Genomic DNA, 20,906 nt, shown 5'->3' with positions numbered 1-20,906 from the left:
ATAATCTACTCTGGGACTAAAATCAAAATTAACAACAAATAGTTCTTGTGTAAGATTTAACAATTCGGTCTGTATTATATACCTCTTGCCTGTTCGACGGCGCCCCCTGTTGTTTGTTAGCGTCTAAGCAGCAAAAAAAATAAAAAAAAAAAAATCCCAGTTGCATTCAAGACAAGTAACAAATCATTTATTATGCTAGACAGATGAAAGAAACTGAGGCATGATAGCAGCAATTCAACTATCGGAATATTTACACCATCACATCACACCGAGGATTTGTGCAACCCTTTGACACTGTAAACACATGATACAGAGACATATGAACCCTAAAAATCAAGTCCGTCCCGACACCTGCTTTCTGCAGCAATTGCCTGTACAAATAAATGTTCACTCGCTGGTGAGCGAGGTTGTTTCGCATTCAAACACACGCATGCACACAAGTGTGGAAAAGAAAAAAAAAGGAAGACAAATCATTTTGAGTGATTGTCTGAAACGTAATGTGACCCTTTGACGATATTTTCTTCTTGATTTGAGTAATAATAATAATAAAAAAAAAAAAGTGTCAAGTATTAAGTGGGAGGTCAGAGCAGTCGTCACCCGTACAAGCCACACACCCAAAAAAAAAAAAAAAAACAGCCCGGCAATACTTTGACCACATTCAAGTACTGCTGGTTGCCCGCATCGTTATTGAGGGAACGTTTCGTCTTTCATCAACATGCGCGGGCTTTCCTGGTTGTCCATGCGACGTCGGGGACCAATCATGCCTGTGGGAAAAAAAGTCGTAATAATAAACAACTGAAGCCTTAAGTTAGTGGAGGGAATTAAGATCAGTTCAATTTTTTTTATTTTATTATTATTATTTTTTTTTAATAAGCTTAAGTACTTTTCCTCCCACATAAGAACGTCAAGTGCTGATTTCAACTTACTGCTCTTATGCTTGAACGATTTGGATCTTCTCGGTGAATTTGGATTCTAAAGAGAAAAAAAAAAGTGACACAAAACTCAAGGCACGGCTTCATAAAAGAGGGGAAAAAAAAAAGAAAAGTACCTTATCAGATTTTCTTTTCTTGGCTGTAAATGTGAGAGAAAAAAAACATTTTTTTTTTTTTAGCAATTAACCCAATTTAGAACCCCCCCCCAAAAAGCGGAACCTTTCTTTTCTGCGCCGTAAGACCAATCGTTATCATTGACGTCGTCGTTGTCTTCTTGGTCGCTCTCGGACTTGTTGTTGGTGTTGTTACCCGTGACTATTCTGGAAAAATGAGAAGAACACACACACGCACGCACGCACACACGTGGTGATGTGTTATGCTTTGGATGGCGCCCTTTTTGCGCTCACCTGCGGTTGGCTATGCGGCTGCTGTTGCGTCCCATGCCGAGGCACTTCTCCAGGTGCGGCGCAAAGCGCGAGGCGGCGATGCTTCGGTTGCAGTTGGGACAAACGCACTCTTTGTTTTTCCACTGGTTGTACACCTGGCCAAAGACATCCAGGCCCGGCTGGTCCACAATTTCTTCGCATTTACACGCAGACGACAGGAAGACATATTTGTCACTACATTTGCCAAAGTAAAAGGAGGCAACAGGACTTTTCTTTTGGTTGCAATGTTAAAGATGTGTTCACTTTCAATCCAATTCATTTAACATATTATTATTTTTTTATAATCAAATAAAAATAGAATGTTGCATTATTAAACAGAATAACATGCATATGAGGTACAGGTATTTTCTTTGTCAACTTTTGGTGTGTGTGGCTTTAAAATGCGGGGCCTGGACCGGTGAGTGCCATGGGTGTCAGCGAATGAACGTGCAGAGTCCGCTGGCTGTTAACCAGCTAAGCTGCCAGCCAGGTTCGGGGTTGAGTGACACGTCAGTTGAGGCTCGTCAGGTCGTCAAAAAATGTGCTTGTGTTTACCACATTTGACCACTAGAGGGAGCATTACAATACCCAGTGACTACTGATGGTAAGGTCATATTAAATTATAATTGAATGTAATTTTTGAAAAAAAAAATGTTTGCACTGAATGTGAATCTTCCCTTGTTTTTCCGCTAGCAAATCAAGATTTTACAATAATAATAAATTAACTCATTCACTGCCATTGACGACTAGACGTAAATGTGAACTATTTCTATTAGTTTAACAATTTTTCATTAAATTTTTTATGAAAACCTGTATTTGTGTACATTAATAACAGATATAAAATTATTATGCGATTAATCACGATTAAACACCCCTTATTTTAATTTTATTTTTTAAATTAGGCCCGTCGGGTGATATATTTTTTTTTATTGTAATGAATCACGACTTCACGAGTTAACTAACAAATTTAATATCTGTTCTAAATTTACCAAAAAAAACATGTTTTTCTAGGTTTTCATACTCTTGTTAGCAAAAGTGGATTTTTTAAAACTAAACATTACTTACTAAATATTGTTATTAACTCATTCACTGCCATTGACGGCTATAGACGTCAAATTTTTTTTTTGAAACAAAGTAATGTTTATGATTTTTTTATGAATTAAGGATAAAATTCAGCAACAGGTGGAAGTTTTTAGGGACATGTCATAGTAAAATCCGCAAACCAAAAATGAAAACTATATCTCTCGCTCGACATTTTGCAGCTTGTGGACCAGGTGTATCTACGCAGACATGAATCTCACCAAAGTCCCGCATGCTTTCTTGGTCCGTATCATCCAGGAAGAAATAACCCTGCTTCACAGCCCGGTGCACCTCAAAGCAAAGGCCCAGGCACGCATCCTCCACCAGGTCAGACAGGATGTCCTGAGCAAGGCCCTGTAAAGACGGCAGGGAAAATCGATGTGAAAACCCAATCCCTCCCTCCCCATGCATTTATTTGTTGCCCATCTTGACTGCACCTCCAGCTTGCTGTTGTCCAGGCTGGACATTGAAACCTCCTCCATTTTCATTTGCCAGAAGTCCCAGATGAGCCGTCGCTGCTGTGGTCATGCTGCAGCTCAGCAAGCCTCGGCCAAATCAGGGCTGCGGGGATTGGTGGAAGGGGACCGATGTTGACACCAGTGCCCCTCAAACACATGAATGAAACGTGCTGCAATACTCACAAATTGACGTCAGATCACTTCCGAGGCTTCCCCTCTCTCGCTCTTTCACGTCCCACGTCTACGCGCTGAGGGGGGAACACGATTAAAAAGCACGTTAGGGTTGACGTTGGTGCGTCGGCCGGATCGAACCCTCCTCCACCCCCCTTGGAGGAAAAAAAAAAGCAGGCGGAACAAAACAAAGAAAAGCAGTAGAAGGGTTGTAAATGCCAGGTTACGACAAGGCGGCTTACGAGCTAATCAGGCTAACAGACCGCAAAAAAAGCTTCGACCGCAACACTCGCCGTGTTAAAGTAAAGAAAATGACTCCAAAGTGGTTGTAGTTTCCTCCCCTTGAATGGCTTTCGCCGTCGAGATTTGTGGTGCCCGAACGCAGCTCGAGTCAAGTCAACGTCGCTGCATTGCGGCTGTTTCTCTCTCTCAATATCGAGTAAAAACGCGCGTACACTCGTTTGCAAGCATCTCGCCGTTAATTCAAACGCGTATCCAGTGAGCAAAAATGTCTTGATTTCGTTTATTTACCTATTGCGGCGGGCATCCATCTTTATATGCCAGGTCAGACAGAAGCAATCGATCGCAGCGCGACGCCTTCACTTCTCACCTTGTGACGCTCGGATAGATCACTGCGTCACTCGGAAAGTCAACGCTAAGCAACTGGTTTTATTTTAATTTTTTTAAATTTGTAATGCTTTATTAAACACAGTGCACATTTGTTACATTCCACCGGAATTACAACAAAATAGAGCAAATTCAGAACAAAGAAAAAAAAAAAGAAGTAACTTTTTACAAATAGGTATAATTTGCATTTCACACATATAGTCAATATATTTTCGGCCTTTTTGTTCTGGCAGGCGTTGATCGATTGTATGTATCATTCAAAGTTTTTATGAATTAAGTGGGGGGTCCCCAAAAGGAACTTGTCTATGCAAATGAGATGCATGTAAAAGTAGATGTTAAAATGTAGAACTTTACAAACACATAACTTAACAAATGCAGGAGAGTGAATAGTGTAAAATAAGACTTAATTGGGAGATTTATTTAAAAAAAAAAAACAGTTGAAGGCAGAGGAAACTGTAAAATATCAATTAAATCTGGCCGATTTTATTGTGAAAATTGAGGAGTTTTTCTGTGAAAAGTGTGGAATGTGGAAAATATTAGTTGGAATGGTTTGAATCAGTCAAACAAAAATCTCTTAAAGGCGCATTGTGTTGTTTAAAAACGTAATCTTAAAGCTTTTTCTACGTCATGCAGGCTCCAGTAGTACGAAGAGCCCTGCCTGTTTTACTCTGACTGCACCTATCAGCTTTTATCTTCCCTTTATAGTAGAGTGTGCGGACCCTGCACATTCCAATTTCTTCGGGGAGGGCGGAGTTTTTCTTACCTCATTTGAAGTCGTGTCTTCCTTTGTCAACTGTGGCTGTCACTTTAAGACCGTGCACGTACTCACATGCGCACCATGAACAAGCCTGACAAAGCTGCAGTTACGCTTTGGGCCAGAGGTGGCAGTCATGAGTAAAAAATTGACAAACTGCACATGGATCCTTTAAATGTGGCGGATTTTGCTGTGAATATTTGTTGACAATATTTTTTCTGAAAAACGTGTACAGTAAATCCTCCGGAATTTCTGAATAATTTCAACAGTTTTGGTAAAACATTTTGGAATTCTGGAAAAACTAGACATTTTTGGAATGCTAGCTAGCCATTAGCCAATACGTCCACAAAAACAACAAACAACATACAAACACAGTATTAATTTTCCATGGTGTTAAAGTACATTAACTCATTCACTGCCATAGACTTAAAAAAAAAATCATTTAAACTCTTTTTATTAGTTTAACCCCCCCCCCATTTTTGTTAATAGAATGAAAACCTATACATTTTTTGTACATTCAGAACAGATATAAAATTTATGATTAATCGTGAGTTAACTATTGAAGTCAACAAAAATGTTAAACTAATAGAAATAGTTCAAATGAATTTTTGACGTATATAGCCGTCAATGGCAGTGAATGAGTTAATTTATTCAACTTTAGATAACGGCCTTCAAGTAAACTACAATTATTAACAATATAAATGTATCTTTGCGTTAATGAACAAAAATAGAGGCATAAATAACATTGTCACTGCTGGTATTCACATTTTTTTTTATGACAAAATACAAAGGATTAATTGACATTTTCCCGTCAAATGAGAGCAACGTCCATCTAAAACACATGAAACCACATATCGCCGGCGTCCTCGTCATCCTCGTCCTGTGGATGAACGTCGCACGTTTTAGTAGACAGCAATGACAAAATATGAACTCGTGTTTTCTCATCCTGACCTCATTGCAACTCCGATACGGCTCCTCTTCATCGCCGGTGCTGACCTCCATGTCTTCATCCTCGGAATCCTGAGCGACAAATGACAGTGAGAAAAGTACGACGCGATTCAGAAGTGAGTTTGTAACGTGCTGGGCCGACACTCACTGAGGGTCTTGCATCCTCTTTGATTCTGGCATGTTGATTGCTTACAGGGTATTGACGTTTCTGAAATATACAAACGTAATAATTATAATCATAAATTTTTTTTTTTTCCTCCCCTCAATATTCCTATTTAACTCATTCACTGCCAATGGCGGCTATAGACGTCAAAAATTCATTTGAACTATTTCTATTAGTTTAACTTTTTTTCCCACTTTTGTCAACTAGTGTATGAAAACCTAGAATTTTTTTATTGTACATTTAGAACAAATATAACATTTGTGATTAATCGTGAGTTAACTACTGAAGTCATGCGATCAATTACGAGTAAAAATTTCAATCGCCTGATGCCCCTCATTTTTAATAATTTTTCTTTCGTTTTTTTTTAATCGCGTCAGGCGGCAAATTTTTTAAAAATATTAATCAATCACCTGACTTAAATAGCTAAAAATTCTAGGTATTCATACTCTTGTTAACAAAAGTGGAAAAAATGTTAAACTAATAGAAATAGTTCAAATTAATTTTTGACGTCTATAGCCGTCAATGGCAGTGAATGAGTTAATAAACGATCATCTTTTTCCAATGCGTTTAGAGTCTTGAAAATGACTCACCAAATGATATGCCTTCATCTTCTGCGCGTGATCTCGTTTCATCTTCAAGATTGGTTAATAGAATCATACTTCCAAGTTGATGAGCAGCGTGTCCACATAGAAAAAGTTGCCGTTCGTACCTTGAAACAGCGCGTATTAAAGCCGCGCCTCTCCTCTTCGTTTAAATCGCGCCAGCGTTGGGCCCACACGAACACGTAGCTTCTGCTGGGAATGCCCTTCATGGACGCTTTTTGCTCTTTGCAGAAGAGGTTATAACCGCTCCTACCACATACAACATGGTTCAACATGATTGTATCCGAGATACGAAAAAAATCGTCTCTGTGTCTTACTTTGGGGGCTTTGGAGGCGGGTTGGATTCCTCCAAACTCGTTTCACTTTGATCCTAGAAATAAATAGTCGTTTATGTAACATATTGTTTTGGATATACTTTGGATAATTGTTAATATACATTTTTTTTAATATTGTTCTATTTATGACGTGTGAGTTTAAGCCGACAAATGTACAGATGTGTTGTTCTCATACTTGGGGCGTTTCCTTGGAAAGGCACTTCCTTTTTTCTCGCACGCCCTCGTCCCTGCAACACAAACGAGTCGCATCATTATTGATCTATTTTTACACACAGTCACATGATTTGTTCATTTTAGTACCTTATCTTCCTCTTGTATTGTGCACGTGCATGCTGGTACTTCTCCAAATATGGGGCCTGTATTTGATGGAGAGAAAAAAAATAAATCAGCGATGGTCCAATCACAGCAAGAAAAATCTGAAGCTTGAGCGTACCTTCTCTTCCTCTGTCAGAGAATTGTACTCATCTGTAATTAGTTTGAAGAGCTTTTGACGTTTCAAGTTTGGGTACCGCTCCTGATATTTGTAAACGTTCTCTTCGTAAAAGATCATACTTGGATCACTGGGTCTCTGAGTGAAAAGAAAAATACATCACATTACTGTTTTCAATGTGTTCCAATCTCTGCTGTAAACGACAGCGAAGCCAGACAAGGATGGACGTTGGACAACATGTTTAAAATTTGATTCATGGCACATGTTAAAGCCCAATTGTAGGTTTTACCTTTGTGCTTGTATTTGAAAGTTCATCTGCAGCTTCATCAACAAGCTCTGTGAGTGTTCGAACCTTGCGCAACTGAAAAAAAAAAGAATGTGTGCATGTTAGTACTATTCAAAATGTGTATTATACAAAAAGTACTTTAAACCAGTGATTTCCATTCATCAGGTGTCACTTGGGAAAAGGTTCAAAAAAATTATTATAGCGATAGGCAGGCAGAACAATTACATGCTCTTCCATTAGGTGGCAGAAGGTACGATTAACTTGTGTGAACAGAATATCAACTTTGTGTTTAATTAAACAGGTCCAGAATACACACAAGTAAAATTGAGTACGTTCAGACGAGATAAAAAAAAAAAAACAGCTTTGAGTACATATTTTTTGTCACATTGCTACCTTAACCACCATCACATTCTGCAAATCATTAACGTTGACTCTCAAAAATAAACATGAGCAATAGCGCAAATGTAAAGCGACTGTGGGTGTTCGAAACTAACAAATACTAACTAATACACACGAAATTCGGCTCACCTTGTGCGACAAAACCCGCCACTTTTCTTGGCAATCTTTTGGTGAGAAAGGAGAGAACGCCACCTTCTTCCAGTCCAGCGTATTGACTCCAGAAGAGAACGTTTTCATTCGGTCACCGGCCGAGATGCTGGTTTTAATCGCTTTCAGAAGCTTCAACAGATGTTCGTTTGTCCACTCTTCGTAACACAAAGGTAACAGAAAAAAACATATTTAACTGTAGCTCGAGTTGTTGACTTGTATACACTACAGTACCTACCGGTGTCCATTTCGGCTTCAGTCGCCGCAAAACACCACAGCGGTGTCCTCGTAAGTGACTTTAACGTGCCGGCTCAATAGAAAAGTTAGCAAACAGAATACGTTTTGTGTTGTCGAACCACATTTTTATAGTTTTAAACACGTAGTCGCTCCTGAAAAGTTAAGTTTTAAGCATAAAAACAGCGACATGTGTCGGAAATGTTCTTCGAGTGGGCGTGGTCTTCATGTGAGAACAACCAATGACGAACGAACAAATGTCTTCTTCTTTGTGCGTAGTCAGGTGACATTGCGCCATCTACCGTTCGGTTGTATGTAAAACTCACACCCGTTTATTTGGATTTTGCTCACGTTTAATGTATTGTTAATGTTTAAAAAAATTAAAATAATGTTAAAAACAAGACATAATACTGAGAAAAAAAACTTTTATTTTGTGTTCATATTAGAAATAAGACCACAATCCACAATTAGATGTTTTGATAATAATCATTTTATTTACTTTCAGTAAAATATGTCTTTTCATGGGGACGGAAAATGCACCAATTGCATTTTTTTTTTAAACTAGACAAATTTGATTTGTCACATCGAAATAACAACAGTAAGAAATAATCTTTACCCATTTTTTTAATGGGAATACAATTACTTGCAAACTTCAATTTGAGTCATAATAATTATTATTTTGTTTAAAGTTGTTTTTAGGAGTAGCCATTCTCCATGTCTACAATGGCATCTGACTTTCCCAGTACACATCTTGTCCCGGCTCTTCCTCGAATGTCACTTTCGCGTCATCAGCATCCAACTAAACAACAAAATACATGACAAGTATTTAACAATCACATAGATAAAATGCGTTGCATTAAAAAAAAAAAAAACACTTACACATTTGATCTCCAGCTCAGTGAAGAGACGCCCGGTCATGAACATGCGTAAGGGAATGGTGAGGATGAGTATGAACGGAAGAGCGAGAGACGCCGGACTGGATTTAATAATCCACAGAAGAGCGAGGCACACGATCTGGATGGCGGTGAACAAGTGCATTCTCCCGGTACTCACCTGCCATCAATGTGTAAGGTTAGAACCCGAGCCCAAATCCTGCCAGTATTGGAATGGTTGCCACGGCAACAGCGGACTCTTACTTTGGTGGCGTACGGCTCATTGGGATGGTATTTTTTGGGGATGAGAAGAAGCAGCATACGATCCCACAGCTGGATGCCGTTTAGTGACGTGACGCCCATGTAGAGGAAGATCCCGAACAAGGCCGCCATGGGAATCAGCTTCAGGATGGGCTCCATCAGAATGGACAGGCCTTGAAACAGAAAGATAATAGAGCTCTCGCTTTGTCATGAATGTTTGTAAACATCCTAATGTGTAACCGAAAAGTCATATATTCTTCGCACTCACCAACCAGCAGCGCCACAACAATGCCGCTGACCCTCTGCTCCAGCACTTTCTCGATCACAGGTTTGGTTCCCTTGCTCATGACGGTGAGGGCGTTGGCGTGAGTGACGGAGCGCACCGTGGCGGCGCTGAGCCACGGCACGCCGAAAATGGCGCCGATCCCGCCCATGCCCACCAAAACCAGAAGGTCAAAGTGGAAGCCGGAGCCTTTGGCCATCTTTCTCTCGGGTTTGCTCACGATCAAGCTGGAACGTTTCATTCGAGACCATGAGCGTGGAAAGTAAACGCTTTTATTTAAAAAAATTAATTAAAAAAATGCAGTATGATCTTACGTTGTGATTTGAGACTCCAAGAAGATGAGAATGAAGACGAGCAAAGCCGGGACGCAGCATGCAAACATCATCCACACAGGGAAGGGTGAGTGCTCGCCAAATGGGTTGATGAGCCAGCCTCTTTTGGATGGATTCGACACCATCAGACCTTTTGGGACCGCCAGTTTCTACAAATATATTTTTAACCCATGGGTCATATATATATATATATATATATATTAGGGGTGTGCCCAAAAATCGATTCTCATAAGAATCGCGATTCTCATTTAGTACAATTCAGAATCGATTTTAAATGTCCCAAAATCGATTTTATTTAAACAATTTTATACTGTCTTGCTTTTGTTTGTGTGTGCCTTTTTATTTGGAGCGCTGTTCATGTTGTACCCGGTTTGGCCACTGAGGGGCAGTGTGGTTCCACGCGGTCTAATACACTGTTAAGTTGTAGCCACATTAGAGAGTAGAAGGAAAAAGTCACGATCAAGTTATTCCAATAATTAAAAAAAAAATTGTCAGTGTGGAGCCGTTCTTTTGAGTGATAAAAGCGCCGCGAGTAGCGCGCTAATTAGCGTTAGCGAGTCAGGCTGGAGTAGATCATTGCAATTCCTTGCACATCTATAGATTGAAGCAAAAATCATTGTCAATCAAATCATTTAAAAAAATAAAAATAAAATAAGAGTTCTTAATCGATTCTGAATCGAATCGCAGGCCCAAAAATCACAATTGAATCGCGAGACATTCAAAGATCCCCTAATATATATATATATATATATAAATTCAAAAGCATGGTATGGCATGAATCTCTCTCTCCTATTTGCAATAATTTAGAAATGACCACATGGTGCCATTATAAACCTCAACATGTTAATGAAATGAATAGCTCTCTTGTGCTTAACAAAAAATACATATTTTAGATAACATCACGTGCAGTACATTAAAAAAAACCTCAAAATGGGACAAATACCACCCAGGGGTTGAACCTTAAAATTGCCTGAGATTAAATGCATGCAACGGGCATCACAACATGATTGTTAAGAAACAAAAATGGTACCTTGTGGTTTCGATTAAAATCCCAAAATTGAGACAAAATTGAGATGGAAAAAAAAGGACCTAAAACCGAATCATGGCCTACAAAAACTGAAGTTCCACTGTTGCTGCTATCGCTTGCTAAATGAAAGTGAATATTTCAACAAATATAAGAAAAAAAAACCTCATATCATAATATACAGTAACTGCAGAAAGAGCCACGCCAACCTGAGTGTAGGTGTCTCCAATGCTGTAGTCCACAACAATCATGAGGAAAATGGCGATGGGCACACCAAAGTCGCCCAACATACGTCTGACCTATAACAGAAATACAACGATGGCAACTTCGTTGATTGTGATCAGTAAAAAAGAGGGACTCACTTTTCCCGGCAGAAAAGTTCCATTCTTGAACTGGCGCAGGAAATAAGCTATGAAGAAACAGCCAAGCATGAGGCACATGGAGAGCAGGGCCGTGTTCGGGTACGCTTGCGTTAACGTGTTGACGACAACGCTCGTGTTGCCCGTCGCGGTGTCCAGCGCGACCGTCCGTTCCACCTTTGGGCGCCAGGGGTTTTCCACCGATGCGTTCAGATGATCGTAATTCAGAATCAGCGGATGAGCCTTGAAAATCTGGAGGGACGACGGGAGAGTTGTTGCGTCATGGCTTCAGCCGATGCAATCCGGAGCGAAGGTGAGCGACGGATGAAAGGTCACCCTGGCAAGCTTGGCGAAGGTTTCGTAGATGAAGATGATGGAGATGAGGATGGAGAATATCTCCTGGGTGAAGCGGGAGATGAAGCGCACCAGGAAGCTTCCCTCGCACGCTACCGTGATCACCACGATGACCACCAGCCACGCGCCCACCCACACTCGCCCGACTATGTACTCAATCTCCTGGGACTTGCAGAACTGTTTCAACAAGACATGAGTGTCGCCAGGAAGAACCTCATTCTGCTTTTTACCCGAGCAGGAGCATGGACTGCGCTTTTGTAAAGTAGACATTTGGTTAAGGTCTTTTCTGCTGAACGGCTTTTCAATACAATATCGTTATGATTAGCAGTTATCTCAACTCTATAAATTGAGTTGAGTAGGTTGAAACTAATCATTCCAATGGTATTTATGAGTACTCATTGGAGCCATGCTAAACTCATTCACTGCCATTGACAGCTATAGTCGTCAGAAATGCATCTGAACTATTTATATTTGTTTAGCATTTCTTTTCCATTTTTGTTAACAAGAGTATGAAAACCTAGATTTTTTTTGTACATTTAGAACAGATATAAAATTTGTGATTAATCGTGAGTTAACTACTGAAGTCATGCGATTAATTACGATTACAAATTTTAATCGCCTGATGCCCCTACATTTTAATAATCTTTTCTTTAAAAAAATAAAAATAAAATAATAATATATATATATTAATTTTTAATAATCTTTTTTTTTTTTAACATTGAAAAAAGATAATCTCCCCCATTAAAGGATTTTTACGACGGCGTATTAGGGCCCCGTATAAATATTAAATTTAAGAGTTTTTTTTCTCGCAAGTTTGCCACTTTGTAATGTTGCAAATGTTCAAGTTTTTTTTCTCAGAATATTACCGCCCTCTCTAAAAAATATAAATATTAATATATATTATTACAAGTTATATTATATTAAATATATTAATATTAACACATAAAAAAACATTCTCATCAATTTATGAGTTTTTTCATGCAAATTTAAGACTTTATAATGTCACAAATATTCAAGTTTTTTCTCCAGAAGGCCACCAATAATCAATTTATGAGTTTCTCCACCAAGAGTAGAATCAACCAGTCTGACTACCACTACAAATAGTACTTGTTAGCATGTTAGCATCAACTTTAAGACGAGCTAAGAAGATACGATTCAAGTGGAAATGGAACATTGGTATGGCTCAAGAACTTACATATGGATTAAGGAGCTGCTTATGCAACTTTTTTTCTGACTCACAGCATAGAAGGCCTCCTCAAACACTAACAGAGGCCCAGAGAAGCCAACAACAAGCACAGGCTGGGCAGCAATGAAACAGAAGATAATCCCCTGGATGCTCGTGGAGATGAGAAGCTCCGGGACGCCCATCATGTCCTCCACCTTGTCCGCTAAGTGAGGAAATATGAAAGTTGACCGCCAACGGTCTCATCTGTTAGTACCAGAATTGCTTACAGACCTAGGAGGCCCCCAAAAGTGATGGCCGGGGAGAGAGCCGCAAAGTAGATGAAGATAATGGCAGCGAGGACCTGAGCGTTGAGCGCGTCGGTAATATCGCTTTTGTAATACTGGTATCGTCTTCTAATGTCTCGTATCATCCCGCCGAACGGCCGACCCGTGCGGGACAGGGGGTCTTCGGGCGCAGGTGCGGTAGAGAAGCAAGCTGGAATAAAATCAGCAATTAAAAAAATAAAAAATAATTCTCAATAAAGTTTGGGAAAGACTGAGGCGGTAGGTAGCCTTACGCTGACTTGGCTTGCTGTCCAACACGGGCTCAGATGAGTGGACTCGATCCTTCAGCAATTTTTTCTGGAAGTCGACGATGGAGTTGAGCATGGCTTCATTTTGGATCTCAGTGGGTGGGATGACGATGCTGCAGTCCATGAAGTCGCTCACGGCTTCAGTCAAGTTTCGGAGGCTTTTAGCTCGGGACGCCGCCTGGTTGAACAACTGGTGGACGGAAATAGAGACAGTCATGACATTAATTCATTCACTGCCATAAATTCATAAAAAAAAAAAAGATTAGTAAAAAATGAGGGGTGACAGGTGATTAACATTTTTAATCCTAATTAATCGCATGACTTTACTAGTTAACTCACGATTAATGACACATTTTATGTCGGTTCTAAATGTACGATAAAAAAATGCTAAGTTTTCATACTCTTGTTTACAAAAGTGGAACATTTTTTTGAACTAATAGAAATTGTTAAAATGAATTTTTGACGTTTATAACCGTCAATGGCAGCGAATGAATAAAAAAAAAAGATTAGAAATTCGTGGGCGTCAGGCTATTAAAATTTTAATCGTAATTAATCGCATGACTTTACTAGTTAACTCACGATTAATGACAAATTTTATGTCTGTTCTAAATGTACAATTAAAAAAATCTAGGTTTTTATACTCTTGTTAACAAAAGTGGAAAAACGTTAAACTAATATAAATAGTTCAAATGAATTTGACGTTTATAGCCGTCAATGGCAGTGAGTGAGTTAATGAAGACATTAGGAGACTTGACTTGACTTGAGTCGGACTTAAGTTGCCAAATTTAGGACCTGAGACTAGCTTGGCTGTAACATATGAACAACTTGACAATGACTTCATGAGACTCGACCCGACTTGAACCGCAGGACTTGATGACCACCTCATGAAGCACGGAGGGAGATCCGGAAGAGAATTTACTCGCACCTCTGACTGCACAGTGTGATCAGACTCACTTTATCAGCCATTAGCGCCGCCATGGCTCGGCCAGTCTCGTGGTAATCCATATCGGCGTTGCTGGGTCCGATCAGCATCAGGACGAAGCGTACCGGCTCCGGAGCCTCCAAGGCAGAGTCGAGCGCCACCGCCTCTTTCAGACGCACAAAAACCACCGCAGGTTTTTCCAGAAAGTCTAAAGCTCCTGCTGCAAACATCAGGATGTCAGTCTGATGAAGGCACTAATGTACCGGAGTGCTGTTAAGACGAAAATGTTTGAACTAATTAATCGCACACATTTCTATAATTAATCGCACAAATTTCTATAATTAATCGCGATTCATTTCGTTTTTCTATTGCTGCTTCCACTATTTTCTACAAAGCGTGTAACAGATGTACTTCATTTCGCTCCCGGCTGTTTTATTTTATTTTGACTGATGGCCCAAAGAATATTGTGTTCTATTGCAATAAAAACATGGAACCTACCAAAAGAAAGATTATTCTTTCATCGGGGAAAAAAGTATCAATAAATAAAGTAGGAGTGTCGGGCGATTACATTTTTCAAAGTAAGGGGCGGTCATTAATCGTGCGTAAAAAAAAAAAAGAAAAAAAAAAAAAGAAAGGAAGTTTAAATGAACTCAAAATGAACGCATTAATTTTGACACCCCTAAAATAAAGTATATGTCTGTTTCCGTTTTAAAGCAATTAGAATTAGCATATAGCTAAGTTTTATCATTATTCACAAACAAAAAGAGCTTGTTGCAAATGGCCTTGGCTGATCTCTTATACTCTGCTGCCACCTGCTGGCCGTTTTATTGTAATAACTACCATTGCTTTAAGCCACCTCTTCATGTCAGAAGCAGCATCAAAGCCTTTTGTATGCTCTTGCATAAAAAACAACAACAGAAAAACGTGTAAATACGTTTTTGGGAGTGAAGGACAAATTATTAAAAAAAAATTGTTTACACATATTTGGGTTTGAATGAGTTAAAAATCATCCAATAGAAAGTATATTTAGAATCAAAGACTGTTCTAATAGTTTTCTTCAATCCTGTTGTAACAAAACGGATTCAGCTTTATAGGCATCTTTTTTTCCCGCATAGAAATCATTCTCAAAATTTTTCTCTCAAGATGGATTTGCAAATGCCAAACCCGTTCACTCTATGTGACGTTCAAGGCACCTCTAAAATGACACAAAACCGTAGGACAGTGAAGTAAGACTTTCCCACCTACTAACACCATAGAAGCCTCGACACGGTCAGATTCATCCCTCTGCGCAAAACAGAAACATTCATTATCAAAAAGATCAATTCAAGTTACTAGATATTGGATGAGATTGTGGTTTAGTTTGCTAGTCAGTCAGGTTACAAAAAAATAAAAAATAAAAATAATCACACACATATCACATCATGGCTTCTTACCCTTTCCTTGACGGAAAACTTGCGCAGGTCCGCTCCATCAGTCAGGGCTTGACTCTCTGGATCCGCTTGTTGGCTGCAGGGAGGAAACCGAAAATGAACCAGAAGAGCCTAATGATTGGCTGGATGACTCTTCATTCATCCCTGCAATACAGTAGTCCACAACAATGTTATTGTATCTACTTGTTGGTACCATTGCTTCAACCGTTCTCTTCAGTTCAGAGACTGCATCAAAGCCTTCTGTATGCTCTAGCATTTAAAAAAACGTATAAATACGTCTTTGGGACACCGGTAATATTTAAAATAGACTGTATGTTTTTAGGAGCAAATGAGGAAACTTTCAGTGATGAGAAGAAGTGGTTTCAGTACAGAATTAGCTCATAATTAGTCCCAGAGTAAGTGGACCCGTTCCCTATGCTGCTTTAGAGTCTACCTGCGGTTCTGGAGCAGACACTTCATGACCCCCTCTTGGTCTCCAGGCCTGATCTGCTTCTGTTTGAGCATCTCGGCAACCATTTTCTCGACGATGCCGTCCAAGGTTTTCTCCACGCAGTCAAAAAGCATCACACCTGGATGCAGAAGAATGTGGACGCGTCGTTGGTTGTTGATGATTTTGCCATTATTTATGCTTTGGTGCTTCAATGACTCTTCATCACGAGATGACCTGTGTTCATGGAGCGTCGCAGCTGGACCAGGCTCTTGAAGGTGAGGTACGAGACATACGAGGACGCCCACACACCGGACTGGGGGTCGAAGCTCTCCTCGTGGGCCGCCCATCGGCCCGTCTCCTGCCAGTAGGTCTGCTCGTTGTGGTCCTTCATCATCGTTCTCAGCTACAGCTAGCATCAAAAAGTGTGATGACACAAGAACGTGCAAGAACATGGCTGGAGATGATAGAGGATTTTTTTCCCCCCCCGTCAGCTCTTCGTCTGCATTGACATCTTAGAGTATGTCTAAAAGTTAAACATAGTGGCAGCAGGCTTTGGGCCAGTGAAAGCTCACCCTGGGCATGTTTGGAGTGTCAATATGTGTCGCGTGCTGGAAGTGTGTGTCCCTTATTTGACAGTCGGCGACAGGGATGGCGAGTGTGTATGAGTTGTGGACATTGAAATGTCACATTTAAATCAGGCCAACTGAGGTTAATTCATTTTTGGGAAGATAGATAGCTAGATAGATAGATAGAAAGAAAGATAGACCATTAGCTTGATAGCTAGTTAGCTTAATAGCTATACTGCTACCGTGATAGCTTGCTCGCTTCATAGCGAGAAAGCTAGCTTCATAGCTAGCAAGCTAGCTTCATAGATAGATAGGTAGATAGATAGACCATTAGCTTGATAGCTAGTTAGCTTAATAGCTAAACTGCTACCATGATAGCTTGCTAGCTTCATAGATAGATAGATAGATAGATAGAAGCACATTTCAATAAAAATTAACTTGTCATTGCGCCATAAAATGCATTTCAAATGTTTGTTATTTGTTAGCTACAGTTATGTATTTTTTTCTTTTTTATTTAATTGAGAAAATGTTTGTAGTGCGATGATGTTAATGATGTGGTGGCCGCGGCGCATTTCGTGGATGCGACACTGGACCGGAACACTGAAGTTGTATGTGAAAACAGAACGATTTATTTCCAAAACACAGATGATCCAAGGGTGAGGAAGATTAATATTGGATTGACATTCGGTGGAAGTACGAGTGGCGCCTGTGTGTGTGTGTGTGTGTGTGTTGACTGTCTGCAAGTGTGTGACATTGTGACATTGAGGTTTATATGGTGCACATACTGTCTATACTTTACAATATATATTATAGCAGTTGTTCTCAAAATTTTACACCAACATTTAAATACAGTTTCATTGTACGTGCATTACAAATACGGTAGCGGTTTTATTCCTAAAAACATATTTATATTATATTATTGTATATTTTTAAGTATAGTAAGCCAGTGTAACATTATGCACTGTTTGAAAATTATATTAGCTAAATACAGTAAAATAAAATAAAAATGAACATCAATAACGACTTAATTCAAATAAATTGATAAAAGTTCAATATAAACAGTACGTAAATAAACAAAACCGTTCCGGGCCACATTCTCTGTGATGAGTGTGCACTCACAGCAGACAACAAAGCGCTCTAAAGAGGACACGCCAGTGGACAATGTAAAGGGAAAATGCATTTTTGGGGTTTAGGCAACTGCATGTAGCGATTGTGTTGGATAACCGCTAATGTGAACGAAGGTGCTCAAGTTTTTGTATAGTAAGGAAGGGGCACCTTCTTAGCCACGCCCAGAAAAAAATCTGGAGATTTGAAAAGGTGAAAAACAGCTGAACGCTATATCTCCGCGTTTCGGTATGAATACTAATAATAATATGTGCAATGTATTCTCTTCTTTTTTTTCGTGCAATGTATTCTCAAACAATTCTCTGATTACACTATGCATGTAAAAGTTAAATACAACTACACTGTACTCAATAAATGTACTCTGATGGATTAAAAAACGAGGGGAGGTATGTGTAGCACGCTTTGAGAATCTCTGAAATAAAGAATTGGAATAAAATACCTGGATTTGATCGGTCGAACTCACACATTTTTCAGTTTTTTTTACAACAATCTTCAAAATTTCTATTCATTTATTGCCCTCAGATTTGCTGCAGAGTACATTTTGAATGAAAACCTTTTTTGTTATAAAGAAATTAATTCTTTTTTTTTAATGTATTACTTGAAAAAAAGAATCTAAATAATTGACTGACAGAGGAAATCCAGTTCTACATTACTGAAAACTGTATTTATTATTATTATTATTATGATATTGTGCATTTTGGCAGTCCCTCATCAGATAAAACAGACAAATTAGCAATAATTTACCGCATCACTGCATTGCTTTCATATTAAAACCCTGTGCGGCGCCATTGGGGGAACTGACGGTCAGAACTTTCTCAGCGAGAGTGACACCTACCTCGTGCAGTCATCCACCAAGCGGGCAGAAGCTCTGACAAGCGACTGACCTGAGAAACAAGAAGAAAGTGTGACTTTATAGAAGGCTATATGTACGGATGCATGTTGCAGGATGATGACGCTTGCATGCATACGCACTCCAATTCACAGTCTGACATCCGACAACCCATAATATTGATAGTATATACAGCTGCTTGGTATGTGCGGAGTCACACTATGTCATTATCCAACCAGCATCTTATCCCATTTAATGTCCGTGTTTAGAGGTCAACAAAGGCTTGGATTACACTGTTGGTTTTGATGTGCTCACCTTCAAAAGCGCACTGGTGGATTCTTGGTGTGCTGTCCATTTGACAGGAAGCTCGGCTTCCAATGGAGAAACCTGACGGGGGGTTCTGAGGAGGTCCACCACGGCCATTTTGGCAGGTCCACTGACGAGTTTATCAACAGCATTAGCTGAAACCATCTGAGGTTAAGTTGAGGGTAGATCCTATGAGAAAATATCACTTTGGACCCCACTACTTTTATTCCACAATTAGAAAAGAGTGTACTATTTTTGGGCTCTTGTATTAAGTCAAGTCAAGAGGGTAAGAGGGAAGGTGTTGGGTAAAATTGCGCTTTTAAGAATGTACCCCAAATAGTCAGTAATGGAAGTAAGGCATCAAAGATGGTTAGGAAGACACAGACCCTCATGGTAGCACCCCAGATGGGACTCGAACCCACAATCCCTGGCTTAGGAGGCCAGTGCCTTCTCCATTAGGCCACTGGGGCTGTCTGCTCAACCTGAAATGTGTCAAAGTAAAAACAATCAATCAAATGCCACGGCGACATAAAAGTAATGAAAGTAAAGTAAAAATAAAAACATTGCTGCACTGACAAATGCAACAAATAATGAACAATTGTCTGCATAAGTACATACATTGATGATTCTTGTGTGATAGACTTTAAATGGCGTAGCTGTGGATCTCTCCCACCAGGGGGCGACATTGTATTGTATTACAGATGAAACAGTTGATTTATCCTGCAAAAAAGCACAGTGGATTAGTTACATAGATAGATAGATAGAAAGAAAACTATTCACGTTAGGGCTCGACCCCTTTCCCTCTGAGTTCACTGTACGGCCACTCAATTAATCACTGCCCCAAAAAAATAAAATAAAGATGTGACAGAACTATCTTCAATTATCTTCAATTTCTTATCTGACTGTGTGTCAGTGAGCGAACATTTGCGCCATATCAAGCATATCTCCAAGTCCCTGGATGGATCCATAAGGACTGCATTGAAAGCCAAAAGTGCCCGAGGCTAAACACATTTCCCATTTGAACTGTGTCTTCTCATATCTGATCAATACAAAAGACTCAGTCACTGACAAAAGCCCCCCCAAAAAGACCCCCCTCAACACAAGGTTGAATAATAGACAATAGCTGTCAAATGACGACTCCCGGTTGAACGCATTCCGAGTTCAAATACTGCCAACATTAGAATGCTACATTTTCATTTACACATAAAAAAATGCGATTTACTTTGACCAAGCATATAAAGGCTGAGGGGCTGCAAACGAGCGGAAGCTGGCGTTCCTGTGGCTGTATAGCATAAATAATGTATGAATGCAAAGAGGAACAGACGCACAGAGAGAAAATCCATGTCACTGTCGGTACATCAGCAAAAATGCATGAGCGACATCATTCATTTAGACTCTTTGCTCGGCCGTGAAAAGAATGTCATTGTCATGTGAAGTTCACTTAAATGTAATTCTAACCTAAAGACCAGACTTTTTAATGGACTCAAAAGTAATTGAGCGAGATTAGACCACACACACACACACACACACACTTCCTTTCAACGGGACTGCTCAACTGAAAAGCAATCCCTGATTGGAACCTGAGAGGGGACAGTGAACGCCTCATGGACCACCCATCCTCCGTTCACTTGACAGATGGTCACTGCGGCGTCAACAATGCAACGTGAGGCAATCCAGCTGTTTGCGATCACTGGATCAGATTTAAACCCCAAATGCAGCCAAAAACCAAGTGTGAGAATATGACCTTAAAGGTCACATGAAATGTTTTTCTCGCGTGCCAACATTGCACAAGTTTAGGGACTTTCAAAAGACGAGCGCGGATCATTTATTGATTACCTTGCCGTGTATCAACTAGCAGCGTGTCCTGCTGGGAAGACGGCAAACTCGCAGCTCCACCAGCATTTGAACCCAACGCCGTTTTCCTCTTTAACGGGACAGCGTGTTTAGTCATGATCTGAACCCATGGAGCGCGTTTCGTTTTATATCAAGCCAATATTTTTCAGTTAAAAAAAAAAGAATGAAAGAAAGGAGTCAGTGCCTCCATGCAGGGGACGACCAAACACCA

The 20,906-nt window shown here is 39.8% G+C and overlaps 3 protein-coding genes and 1 non-coding gene across 8 annotated transcripts; all 4 read right to left on the bottom strand.

The window, feature by feature from the left end:
- Nucleotides 1–165: 165 nt before the first annotated feature.
- Nucleotides 166–3,702, bottom strand: atxn7l3b (ataxin 7 like 3b). Of its 3 annotated transcripts, none has more exons than XM_086064986.1 (9): nucleotides 3,598–3,702; nucleotides 3,079–3,221; nucleotides 2,875–2,998; nucleotides 2,659–2,791; nucleotides 1,340–1,511; nucleotides 1,152–1,252; nucleotides 1,049–1,071; nucleotides 927–972; nucleotides 166–764 (listed from the first exon to the last, which is right to left on the bottom strand). In XM_086064986.1, exons 3-9 carry the CDS (start codon nucleotides 2,923–2,925, stop codon nucleotides 685–687), a joined length of 606 nt encoding a protein of 201 aa, XP_085921112.1. In that variant the 5' UTR covers nucleotides 2,926–2,998; nucleotides 3,079–3,221; nucleotides 3,598–3,702; the 3' UTR covers nucleotides 166–684. The 3 variants fall into 3 exon arrangements, with proteins under 3 accessions (XP_085921112.1, XP_085921111.1, XP_085921113.1); XM_086064985.1 differs by having other exon boundaries at nucleotides 3,079–3,143; nucleotides 3,598–3,690; XM_086064987.1 differs by lacking the exon at nucleotides 3,598–3,702 and having other exon boundaries at nucleotides 3,079–3,586.
- Nucleotides 3,703–4,163: 461 nt separating this feature from the next.
- On the bottom strand, nucleotides 4,164–8,213 carry LOC147156503 (upstream-binding factor 1-like protein 1). The gene is made up of 12 exons (XM_086064667.1): nucleotides 7,996–8,213; nucleotides 7,740–7,915; nucleotides 7,215–7,286; nucleotides 6,929–7,063; nucleotides 6,796–6,851; nucleotides 6,671–6,722; nucleotides 6,478–6,530; nucleotides 6,268–6,409; nucleotides 6,149–6,190; nucleotides 5,544–5,603; nucleotides 5,399–5,467; nucleotides 4,164–5,327 (listed from the first exon to the last, which is right to left on the bottom strand). The coding sequence occupies exons 1-12, from the start codon at nucleotides 8,003–8,005 to the stop codon at nucleotides 5,280–5,282; spliced, it is 915 nt and encodes a 304-aa protein (XP_085920793.1). The 5' UTR covers nucleotides 8,006–8,213; the 3' UTR covers nucleotides 4,164–5,279.
- A 250-nt stretch (nucleotides 8,214–8,463) lies between these two features.
- On the bottom strand, nucleotides 8,464–18,688 carry slc4a1b (solute carrier family 4 member 1b (Diego blood group)). Of its 3 annotated transcripts, none has more exons than XM_086063903.1 (17): nucleotides 18,542–18,688; nucleotides 16,250–16,424; nucleotides 16,019–16,154; nucleotides 15,589–15,661; nucleotides 15,397–15,439; nucleotides 14,188–14,375; nucleotides 13,219–13,423; nucleotides 12,933–13,136; nucleotides 12,716–12,864; nucleotides 11,459–11,653; nucleotides 11,126–11,374; nucleotides 10,973–11,062; nucleotides 9,722–9,888; nucleotides 9,393–9,634; nucleotides 9,128–9,297; nucleotides 8,871–9,044; nucleotides 8,464–8,790 (listed from the first exon to the last, which is right to left on the bottom strand). In XM_086063903.1, exons 2-17 carry the CDS (start codon nucleotides 16,407–16,409, stop codon nucleotides 8,710–8,712), a joined length of 2,526 nt encoding a protein of 841 aa, XP_085920029.1. In that variant the 5' UTR covers nucleotides 16,410–16,424; nucleotides 18,542–18,688; the 3' UTR covers nucleotides 8,464–8,709. The 3 variants fall into 3 exon arrangements, with proteins under 3 accessions (XP_085920029.1, XP_085920031.1, XP_085920030.1); XM_086063905.1 differs by having other exon boundaries at nucleotides 11,459–11,521; XM_086063904.1 differs by having other exon boundaries at nucleotides 14,188–14,372.
- Nucleotides 18,689–19,238: 550 nt separating this feature from the next.
- trnar-ccu (transfer RNA arginine (anticodon CCU)) lies at nucleotides 19,239–19,311 on the bottom strand. The gene has a single exon. It is a non-coding gene; the product is annotated as a tRNA-Arg (tRNA).
- Between the last annotated feature and the right edge of the window lie 1,595 nt (nucleotides 19,312–20,906).

This window comes from Leptonotus elevatus, chromosome 20 (assembly GCF_054856555.1).
Source record: "Leptonotus elevatus isolate MCC_2025b chromosome 20, RoL_Lele_1.0, whole genome shotgun sequence".
Classification (NCBI taxonomy): domain Eukaryota; kingdom Metazoa; phylum Chordata; class Actinopteri; order Syngnathiformes; family Syngnathidae; genus Leptonotus; species Leptonotus elevatus.
The sequence above is the reverse complement of the archived record's forward strand: the minus strand, read 5'-3'. Positions and strand labels throughout refer to the sequence as shown.

Excerpts from the sequence above, each read along its gene's own strand:
- atxn7l3b (XM_086064986.1), bottom strand. The coding sequence starts at position 2,925 with ATGAAAATGGAGGAGGTTTCAATGTCCAGCCTGGACAACAGCAAGCTG. Across the intron at positions 1,512-2,658 it reads AGAAAGCATGCGGGACTTTG|AAATTGTGGACCAGCCGGGC; the intron begins GTGAGATTCATG and ends GTAAATGCGAAG. Across the intron at positions 973-1,048 it reads AGAAAAGAAAATCTGATAAG|AATCCAAATTCACCGAGAAG; the intron begins GTACTTTTCTTT and ends TTTTCTCTTTAG.
- LOC147156503 (XM_086064667.1), bottom strand. Across the intron at positions 7,064-7,214 it reads TTTCAAATACAAGCACAAAG|AGACCCAGTGATCCAAGTAT; the intron begins GTAAAACCTACA and ends CTTTTCACTCAG. Across the intron at positions 6,723-6,795 it reads CAATACAAGAGGAAGATAAG|GGACGAGGGCGTGCGAGAAA; the intron begins GTACTAAAATGA and ends TTTGTGTTGCAG.
- slc4a1b (XM_086063903.1), bottom strand. The coding sequence starts at position 16,409 with ATGATGAAGGACCACAACGAGCAGACCTACTGGCAGGAGACGGGCCGA. Across the intron at positions 14,376-15,396 it reads GGCTTCTATGGTGTTAGTAG|CAGGAGCTTTAGACTTTCTG; the intron begins GTGGGAAAGTCT and ends TGATGTTTGCAG. Across the intron at positions 11,654-12,715 it reads TTGAGGAGGCCTTCTATGCT|TTCTGCAAGTCCCAGGAGAT; the intron begins GTGAGTCAGAAA and ends TTGTTGAAACAG.